The sequence below is a fragment of the Crocuta crocuta genome, unplaced genomic scaffold (genome assembly GCF_008692635.1).
Source record: "Crocuta crocuta isolate KB4526 unplaced genomic scaffold, BGI_CrCroc_1.0 scaffold132, whole genome shotgun sequence".
In the NCBI taxonomy this organism is placed as follows: Eukaryota; Metazoa; Chordata; class Mammalia; order Carnivora; family Hyaenidae; genus Crocuta; species Crocuta crocuta.
In genome coordinates, this window is record NW_027528611.1 from 1,195,372 (window position 1) to 1,205,493 (window position 10,122).

The following is a 10,122-nucleotide window of genomic DNA, read 5'->3' on the forward strand; positions in this document are numbered from 1 at the left end:
AAAGCCTACAGCCCGGAGTTTTACTTCGACACCCCCAACCCCACCCGCAGCCACAAGCTGTCCAAGAACTACTCCTATGTGCTGCAGTGGACCCAGAGGGAGCCCGACGCTGTCGACCCCCTGCTCAACTACAGACTCAGTGTCCGCCAGGTGGGCCAAGGAGACAGGGGCCCGGGTGCAAGCTGACCCTGGGAATGTCCGTCAAGTCATGGGAGGGGGGTGGAGGCAGGGCTTGGCTCCCTTATAGACAGCTCTTCAGATCTAGAAAGTGTTCTGGACACAGCAGCAGAAACTGGGAGGCTCTGGGGACCTGCCTCCTCTGGACCGATGCTCTGGGCACAGTCTGGGGAATTGGGCTCGGTCTGCTGGATTCAGACAGGAAAAAGGGCAGAGCCACTAGCTCTGTTCCCAAAACATAGACTCTACTCTTGGGTCAGGAGCTTAAGGTGGGGTGTAGGGTCAGTCTCATCCACAGGATCTTTAGAATGCAAGGCCGGAGCTGTGCTGATCTTTTGTGTAGTCTAAGTCTGTGTAGTTCTGCCCAAGGGGCAGTAGGTACGGAGGGTAAAAGTGTGGCTCTGGGGCAGACTGCTTAGGCTAAAATCCAGCTCTGTATGAGCTAGGGCAAATGACATCTGTTTGGCCTCAGTCTTTTCTCTGTAAAATAGGAGTAATTATAATGTTTCACCTCATAAGATTGTTATTTTGGGGAGCAAATGAGTTAATAATGGTAAATTACCCTGAACAGCATCCAGCACACATTTGTTGTTCAATACGTGTTGCTATCGTTTACTAAGACAGCCCTAGGAGGCAGGCATGGAAGGAGTGAGTGTCCTATCTCACAGATGGGGAAACTGAGAGTCTGAGTTCTTAGTCCGTTATTCCTTCTGCGCCCTGACACTGCCCCCCACCCCACCCTCCAAGTGTCATGGGGGCCTGGGCTGGTGCTCAGGTAGAGGGTGTGGCCTGCTGGGCATCTGGGAACTCCCTGTATCTGCAGTTGAATCAGCACAACGCCATGGTGAAGGCCATCCCAGTGCGGCGCGTGGAGAAGGGGCAGCTGCTGGAGTACATCCTGACTGACCTCCGTGTGCCCCACAGCTATGAGGTCCGCCTCACGCCCTACACCACCTTCGGGGCGGGTGACATGGCCTCACGCATCATCCACTACACAGAGCGTAGGTGGTGGCAGTGGTGGTGGTGGTGAGGGTGGGCCCATCTCATACGCTGGGGATCCCTTCCAACCTCCCCACATGGGTCCAGAGCTTGCCCCCGCCGCCACTGTGTAGTGTTCTACTCTGTCACTGCAGCCTGGACCCCTCTGGCCACCAGTCCTCATTTCGGGAACCCTGTCCCCTGTTCCCAAGCCTGGGCACCCTTTTGTGCAGTCCCACACCTCAGTTCTGACTTGGTTTTCCTACTTTCGTTCTCAGCCATCAACTCTCCCAACCTGTCAGGTGAGACACCTCCCTCCCACATCTCCTAGCCTTTGGGGACACGAAGACTTCTGCGGTGGGAGGGAAGGACCCTGAGAGACGCTCAGAAAATGGGTGGAGGCCAGCAGCTGGAAGGAGAAGCCAAGGGGAAAGGAGCTGGGCTTGGAGACGTGGGCACCCAGGATTTATTCTGTGCTTACAGGTGGGGGCGGGGCAGTTGTGGAGATGTCTCAAGCTCAGGGCCTTTCCTCCTCAGTCACTAAAGTTCACAGTCCTTAAAAGAAAAACAGATCAGGCTAATCCACATCCCCTGCTCTCTCTGGCTGGGGTACTGAACCTGAGACCCATAAAACGGTCTCCCCACGAAGGATCTGTGTATAGATAGAGTTCAGGGGGGTCCATGACCCTGGAACATGGAAGGGCATACAATTACTTCTTTATTTTCCCTGACTTCTAGCAGAAGTTTAACATCTCCTTCAGTGATGAATGTAGGCGACAAACCACAGTAGTAACATCGCTACCTGTGACTTTGTCATCAGTACAAACCTGATGCTTTCACATCACCTTAAAGTTGTTGCAGCTATTTCTAAATATCATTAACATTCATTAGAACTTCAAAATCACAGCAGTTATTAGACCCAACACTAGATCTTGTTTAATTAGATAATAAAGAAGCCCACTTATTATTAAATCACAAATTTGCTTTTTAAATATTTTGACAGGTGTATCTCAACATAATTGATTTCCTTTGTAACCTTCTGTATTTCATTTCATGCATCTAAAATTATTATTCTGAGATGGAGTCCTTAGCCTTTACTAGGTGACAGAGGGTCTTTGGTACACAGAGGTTAAGAGGTTCTGTTCTGGGAACGAATTTGTCAGGAGCCCAGTTGTCTGGTTTCTCAAGCCCTGAGATCCTGGGCCCACTGTCTGGATGCATGGGGCCCGCCTCGGGGTGGGCCAGGGAGGGCAGAGCTGGGTCAGAGGACCCACGGAGCCTGACCCTCTTTGTCTCATCCCCACCCTCACCCCAAAGCAGACAATACCTGCCACTTTGAAGATGAGAAGATCTGTGGCTACACCCAGGACCTGACAGACAACTTTGACTGGACACGGCAGAACGCCCTCACCCAGAATCCCAAGCGTTCCCCCAACACTGGTCCCCCCACTGATATCAGCGGCACCCCTGAGGGTGAGGACATGGCCCGCTGCAAGGAACGAAGGACAGCTTCAGGGAGGGGTCTAGTGCCAGGGACCCCAGTCTGAGGGGACATACAGCCCTGCCCTCAGGGAGCCCCAGTCTGAGGGGGAGACATAGCCCTGCCTTCAGAGAGCCCCAGTCTAAGGGGGGAGACACAGCCCTGCCCTCAGGGAGCCCCAGTCTGAGGGGGGAGACATAGCCCTGCCCTCAGAGAGCCCCAGTCTAAGGGGGGAGACACAGCCCTGCCTCAGGGAGCCCCAGTCTGAGGGGGGAGACACAGCCCTGCCCTCAGGGAGCCCAGTCTGAGGGGGGAGACATAGCCCTGCCTCAGGAAGCCCCAGTCTGAGGGGAGACACAGCCCTGCCTCAGGGAGCCCCAGACTGAGAGGAGACACAGCCCTGCCCCAGGGAGACCCAGTCTGAGGGGAGACACAGCCCTGCCCCAGGGAGCCCCAGTCTGAGGGGAGACACAGCCCTGCTTCAGGGAGCCCCAATCTTAGGGGGAAGCACAGACCTGCCTCAATGAACCCTAATTTGAGGGGGAGACACAGCTCTGTCTTCGTGGGGATTCAGCAGAAGAGAAAGTACAGGAGAGCTCAGAACTGGCCCAGACTCCGGTGCTGTGTTGTGAGGCAGGGGGTACGAGGTGCGATGGGTGAGGCACCTGGGGGTCAGATGAAGTTAAGACAGTGAGGGAATCGGAGGGGAAGGGGCCTGTGTGGGGTGAGGTGGAGGCTGTTGGTGCATCTCCCCCTCCCCAACAGGCTACTACATGTTCATTGAGACATCAAGGCCCCGGGAGCTGGGGGACCGAGCCCGTTTGGTGAGTCCCTTGTACAATGCCAGCGCTAAGTTCTACTGCGTCTCCTTTTTCTACCACATGTATGGGAAGCACATTGGTAAGTCGGGGCACCAGGTGGTCTGCCCAAACGTTGCTGGGGCTGGGAGGAGAGAGGGAGTCCACGGGAGGCTGGGTGCTGGCCCATGCGAGGCCTGGTTTTCCCAGCCTGGCCAAATCACATATCCTTGGAGGGGGTGTGGGCAGAATCTGGGCAAGGGAGGAAGCCAGAGCCAGCTTGTCTGAGGTTTTGAGATGATGAAGGCTTCCTGAGTCTGCAAAGAAAACGGCCCCAGCCGGACAGCATGCAAGTCTTGGAGGAGATGGGGAAACAGGTAAGAGGTTGCGTGTATTGAGTGCCTGCCAGGTGCTGCGTGCCATTCTGGGAGCTCTGTCCCCATGGTCTCATTATCTCTTACGATCAACAGGTGAGGGCAGCGTTACCGTATAACTCAGAGAGGTTAACCATTTTCGCCAAGATCGCACAGCACCCCGAGTTGTCTTCCTCCCCCAAGCCCTAAACACAGGGGCTGGGAGGGGACTGCTTTGTGAGCAGTGAGGGGAAGTCCTGCTTCCTAAGTGTGGGCGTGCATTTGCCCTTCGGGAAGAGAGAGTAGGAGAGTCACATTAATCAACGAATTCACCGCTCAGCCGTCACTCCCGGAGTTCCTGCTCTGTGCCAGGCGTCAGGTGCTGCAGTGAACAGGCCCGACCAGTTCCCATCCTCCTGGCACCTACGTCAAGTAGGAGAGAAAGGCATTAAACAGCTAATTGCAGCAGATAAGATTGAGTGACCACTGTGACACATGTCCACAGCAAGACAGGGGCCAAGGCAGCTGGTAACGGACCGACCGTGGGGGCTTAGTTATGGGAAACTGCTGAGGAGGTGACAGCTTTTAACATTTTTATTTATTTGTTTGTTCCCTTATGTATGGGACAGGCTATGTATTTTATGGGTCACAAGGTACAAAAGGTGCCTAATGAGAGTCCCTCCCCCAATCCCAGTCCTCTTGCTGCCTACAGCCCTTCCCCACAAGCAATCACTGCACTTTGACTGGGGGCAAGTTTCCAGAAACATTTTATGCCTACAGAAGCCAGTACATGCATGTTCACTTTGCCCCCTTTTGTACACACTGTTCTGTGTCTTGCTTCTCCCTCTGAACTGTTCATCTTGGGGATCATGCCTTTTCAGACCACAGGAACTTGCACAGTAGAGGAAGTGACTTTAAGCAAGAGTAGGCCTAATGGCTCTTTACGGACAAGTCTCCAGAGCTAAAGTTGGGGGTCCAGCTGAGCTCATGAGCCAGGATGGGATGGGATGGAAGGTTCTGCATCCGCTGGGGCTTCCAGACCATTACTCAGACCGTTGTGCTCACGGTTGGGTCTGGACTTTGTGGGAAGATTCCTGTGGGTTGGGTGACCAGTCCTGCCCTGCCCAGGCCTGTCATTCCCATTTGGCCTCCCCAGCTAGGGCGACCAATTCAAACCAGCTGTGGTTTGCCTTCACCCATCCCAGGTGTCACACCAAAAATCCCACAGCCTAGGCAAACCAGGACAGTTGGTCACTTTGTCCTCAGCTCAGGAGGGGCCCTGGGGACCCGGCGACCAAGAGGAGGACCCCAGACAATCAGGCCTTCTGAGCTGGGATGCCTGGGGGCCTGAGAGCAGAGAAAGCCCCGAGGAAGCAGTCTGCGCTCCAGAGCATGCTCAGTGTTTCGCCGGGAAGCAGAACAAGCCCCAGCCAGCGAGAGCCTCCCAGAGGCAGATTGGAATTCTACCTGAGGAAGACCCCATAAGCGTCAGATCTGGACAGGAGGGCTTTGCAGTAGGGATGTCGTGAAGGGGGCCCCGTCCCACGTCATGTTACTCCCCTGCTCTGCCCCCTTCATCACCATCTTCTCTAGGCCTCAGTACCTGATCCAGTCCTACTCAGCTTGAACACACTGGGCTCCTTGCTTTTCTTTCAATACTCAGGGCAGGCTCTTGCCTTAGAGGACTTTGCTCATGATGTTCCCTGGACTGGAACATTCTTCCCCTCCTCTCATTCAGGTCTCCTCTCCTCAGAAATGTTCCTGAAAGCCCCAACCAAATACCTCTTTATTCCTTTCCCTGCATTATTATCTTTATAATGCTCAGCGCCAGTAGCATGTCCCAGGAAGGCAGGGGTCTTTGTCTTATTCACTGATGTATCTCTAGTGTCTAGAACAGTGCTTGGCACACAGTGGTGCTTAATTAGTTGAATGACTGACTGAGACGGCGGTCTGAGATTCATGAACCCCAAAGCGACTTCTAACCACGGGCTCTATGAAAGTCCTTTTTCAGCTGTGAGGACAGTCATGAAAGTTTCTTCAGTCGGCGTTTAATTCTTGAGAACCAATGCCAGTTGGGTGCAGACTTTCCCTCAAAGAGTCAAATGGGGAGGAGACGTGAATCCCAATAACAATCACACAGCAGAACACAGAGTGGTCTGGGCCTGGAGGGCTGAAGTTTAAGGAAGTTCACAGGATGCATAGAGGGCTCCCAACTCAAGCCTAGGTAGGTTTCTTGGAGGAGATGACATTTCAGAGAGGCCTTGATCAACAAGAAGGATTTGGCCAAGGGAATGTGGTCAGGAGGGAGTCTCAGGCAGTTGGAGAAGCCTGAGTTAAGGCCCAGAGGCTGGAAAGCAGGGGTATGTCCAGGCTCCGGCATGCAGTCCACTTGGGCTTTGCAGGGAGCACAGAAGATAGGGAAGAAAGTAGTGAGCAGGCCCACCCTTAAGGGAGGTAGAAGGTCTTGTGCCCTGGCTGATCCCTGTAAAAGGTGGTCCGGAAGCCCTTGAACAGGGGAGATCCTGGAGATGATGGGGTGCTTAGGGACGAGGATGGAAACTCAATTTTTGTTTGGGTAGTAAAAGGAGGGGTTCCTTGTTAGTGTCCTTGGGGCAGGGCGGTGGAGGAAGAAGAAAAGGTGGGGACTGAGGGGGAGAGGAACAGGGAAGAGCTCCAGGACAGGGGAGAGAGAAAGGCCCCTTTGGGGCTGGTGAGGAGCCTACGAGTTTTCGGGACTTGGGCCTGCGGACGTGTGTGGCACCTCCCGGCCCACTGGGAGCTGGCTGCAGCCCTCTCATGGCCCCATCTGTCGGTGAGGGCCCCCACCCAGGCCTAGCTCTGCTGCTGGGGAAGGGGGCGTTCCTTGCTGTCTGGTTCCCTCCTCTGCCCCCCTCTCCAACCGCACCTGGCAGCTCTGGACACCAGCTGTCCCCGGACCTGTGTCTCCCTGACTCTCCTCAGTCTACGCCAACTCCTTTCATCTCAGGCAGGTAACATTTGGCGGCTCTCCCCCACCGGGGGTCTCTCTATCTGGCGTCACAGATGGTGTGGCTTTGTCTGTGAGCAGCGCCATGCAAATGCCAGCCACCGGGCACTGTCTAAGATTGATTCTCCTCCTCTCTGAGCCAGGCCTTTCACATCAGTGGGGGCTTGAGGTGGGCCGGAAGAGCCGGGAAGCGGCATGACATTGCCTGGGTGCTCTGTGCCAAGCCATGATCCCCTCCCTCTTTTCCAGGGCTCCCAGCACGTCCAGGATTGCAGCCCCTGTGGCTGTGGGCACATGGGCTCAGGCCCTCAGGCTGATGCCCTCAAAATTTCACTTTCACTGTTGTTTACCATGGCTGTAGCACAAATCCTAACATCTCTCTTTAAAGCAACTCACTCCTCTTTCTTAGCTTTGTCCTAAGCATCAATAGTAGAGAAACGATGAGTCTGAACGACTAGCTTTCTTCACTTCTTAAAACGTACATATAAGTACTGGACATTTTAAAGTCTGTCCCCCTGCCTCCAGAAACCATCCCATGTTTCATGCCCCGCCAGGGTATGCACTGTGTGCTCTGGGAATCCTCCTCTGTGCTCAGCCAGAGGCCCTGCTGCCCTGGGATAACTCCGCTGTTGAGAGGAGGAAGGTGTGTGTGTGTGTGTGTGTGTGTGTGTGTGTGTGTGCGCGCGCGTGCGCGTGCGCGTGCTGGGGTGGGGGGAGGATTAGCTGATTAGAATGGAAGGGAAGAGGGTCACCTGGAGGGCACAGTCTGTTAGACGTCCAACTTCGGTTCAGGTCATGACCTCATGGTTTGTGGGTTCAGGCCCCACATCAGGCTCTGTGCTGACAGCTCAGAGCCTGGAGCCTGCTTCAGATTCTGTGTCTCCCTCTCTCTCTGCCCCTCCCCCGCTCATGCTCTGTCTCTCTCTCTAAAAAATAAGTAAATAAACATAAAAAAAAAAAAAGAAGGGAGGGAAGAAATGAACCAAAATGTGCAGGTTGTCCTGATGAATTGAGGCCCTGCTGCTGTCTTGTCTTTCCTGTGTGGGGGTCCCTCCCATGGGATGATGGGACAGCGAACCAGTCTGGGATGGTGCTGGGGGCAGTGGCGGAGAGGAGGGGAATGTCACTGCCCACCTCTCTTCATGCCCACCACAGGCTCCCTCAACCTCCTGGTGCGGTCCCGGAACAAAGGGGCCCTGGACACGCACGCCTGGTCCCTCAGTGGCAATAAGGGCAACGTGTGGCAGCAAGCCCACGTGCCCATCAACCCCAGCGGGCCCTTCCAGGTGAGTCAGCGGGCAGGGCTCCCCGGCTCCCCAGCCCTGGCCAGGGAGCTCTTAGGAAGACTCCATGCTCTTTCTGGGCTGCTGGGGAGAAACTCAAGCAAGGTGTGGGGGCTTCTGAGTGGGCTGAGGGGAAGGGATTAGGGGCTCTGTCTGGCAGAACACCCCTAATCGCTGCTCTCTCACCCTGCCCCAGATTATTTTTGAGGGGGTTCGAGGCTCTGGCTACCTGGGGGATATTGCCATAGATGACGTCACACTGAAGAAGGGAGAGTGTCCCCGGAAGCAGATGGATCCCAACAAAGGTGCCAGATGGGATGGGCCGGGGGAGCTGGATCTATGGGGGAGCTGTGTAGGGAGGCACCTGTCTGTGGCAGAAGGAGGTATTGGTGTCTGAATGGGGGTTCAGAGTGACCAAGTGGCGGGATGCATGTGCCAGCAACTATGTGAACAGCTGTTGGTGTGTTTGGTACCCACCCTGGGCTCCACGTTGCCTCAGGTTATGGAGCATGTGTAGGGCAATGAGAAGACTAAACTCTGCCCTCCTGTGAACTTACTGAGTTATTTACAGTATCCGAGTGCCTCCTGTGTCTGCATCTGGGTATGTGTGGGTGCAGAGGTGAACGTGTGCCCCAGCCCCCAGGGCCTGCTGTCTGCAGTTATAACAGCTGTAATTTGCTGAGTGATCACCATGTATCAGGCAAGGTACAAAGCCCTATGTCTACCCGATCTCATTTAACCCTGATGACAGCCCTCTGGGGTAACACTTACTATTAGACTTATTTTACAGATCGGGAAACCGAGGCCCACTGAGGTCAGTGCATTGTTCTGTGTCTTAGTGAGCTGCAGAGCCAGGATTTGGACCCTGGCAAGCTTAAAGTTAACCCCTACCCCACACCATCAGGCAGCAGTGCTTACAAGCATGTCTGTGTGCAGTGAGGGCAGGGTCTACCTTTAGGTCCCCCCGAGAGAGAAGCCAACCTGCTATTCCCTGCCCTGCCGAGCTGATCGGAGCCCTGGCCTGTCTCCCTTTTCTCTCCTGTCACAGTGGTGGTGATGCCGGGCAGTGGAGCCCCCCGCCAGCCCTACCCACAGCTCTGGGGGCCCATGATCATCTTCCTCTTGGCGTTGCAGAGATGATGAGAGCTGCGTGCCCCCCCCCCACCCGGCCCCCGGCACACCAAAGTGTCCGCATCGTACCAAAGACTGACCCCCGCCAGCCGGGGTGCCCAGGGGCAGGGCTGGCCCGCCAGGGAGCATTGGCTGCGAGGATGAGCAGAGAACGAGGACAGAGGCCGGGCGCTGAGGCCCTGGAGACGGTCGTTCGACACACGCACACATGCACACACGCACACACTCACACTCAACACACAGAGATATATTAAAGCACAAGTTTCTATCCGACCTGCCAGCACCTTCTTTTCTGCAGAGACAAGGGACTCGCCCGAATGGCGTCTGCCACCCCAGGGACCTCGGCGCCACGTGGGCCTCGTCCGACTGCACCTGTGGTGTGTTTCTGACCTTCCCACATTCCTAACTCAAGGCCGAGCCCCAGCCCAGCGGCTTTACCAGAAGGGAGCCTACAGAGGAGCAGACTCAGGAGCCCCATCCTTGGCTGGACTCTGGGACTCCCCGGGATGGGGGAGGCTGGGGTCAAAGGAGGCCAGGGGGTACTTTGTGAGCTCCGTGAATGTCCCTGTGCAGGTGATGGCGAGGCGGGTGAGGCACCTGTCGCACACACCTCTGTTGTCAGGGCGAGAGCTGGAAGGTGGAAATCCCAGGTCACTCTGATCCCTTGATCTGTTCCTTGGACATCATAGTTCACCTCGCTGTGCCCCTTTGAAGGGACCCAGCCCAGGGTCCTGGGCCTGGGAAGTCTGAAGACTGACACCTTCCCTGGTATCCCCTCCAACCCCCACCCCACCCCACAAGGAGCTGGATTCCTGAGAGCACAGTCCCCACCCTAGTCAGCTGGCCTGAACTCAGCCCCCACCTGCGTCTCCAAGGAGCCAGGAGGGATGGAGGCCAGCTCTTTTTCTGAGGTGAGGCTTGACTTTGAGAGAGGCAG

At 55.5% G+C, this 10,122-nt stretch overlaps 1 protein-coding gene across 1 annotated transcript in view; it reads left to right on the forward strand.

Moving 5' to 3' along the window:
• MDGA1 (MAM domain containing glycosylphosphatidylinositol anchor 1) overlaps positions 1-9,436 on the forward strand; it is a 57,333-nt gene extending 47,897 nt beyond the window's left edge. The window contains exons 10-17 of the mRNA XM_077754831.1: positions 5-150; positions 1,001-1,178; positions 1,434-1,457; positions 2,476-2,628; positions 3,401-3,535; positions 7,927-8,057; positions 8,251-8,359; positions 9,103-9,436. Coding sequence (XP_077610957.1) covers positions 5-150; positions 1,001-1,178; positions 1,434-1,457; positions 2,476-2,628; positions 3,401-3,535; positions 7,927-8,057; positions 8,251-8,359; positions 9,103-9,194 — 968 coding nt within the window. The 3' untranslated portion in view covers positions 9,195-9,436. The remainder of the gene's footprint in view (positions 1-4; positions 151-1,000; positions 1,179-1,433; positions 1,458-2,475; positions 2,629-3,400; positions 3,536-7,926; positions 8,058-8,250; positions 8,360-9,102) is intronic.
• The last annotated feature ends 686 nt before the right edge of the window (positions 9,437-10,122 follow it).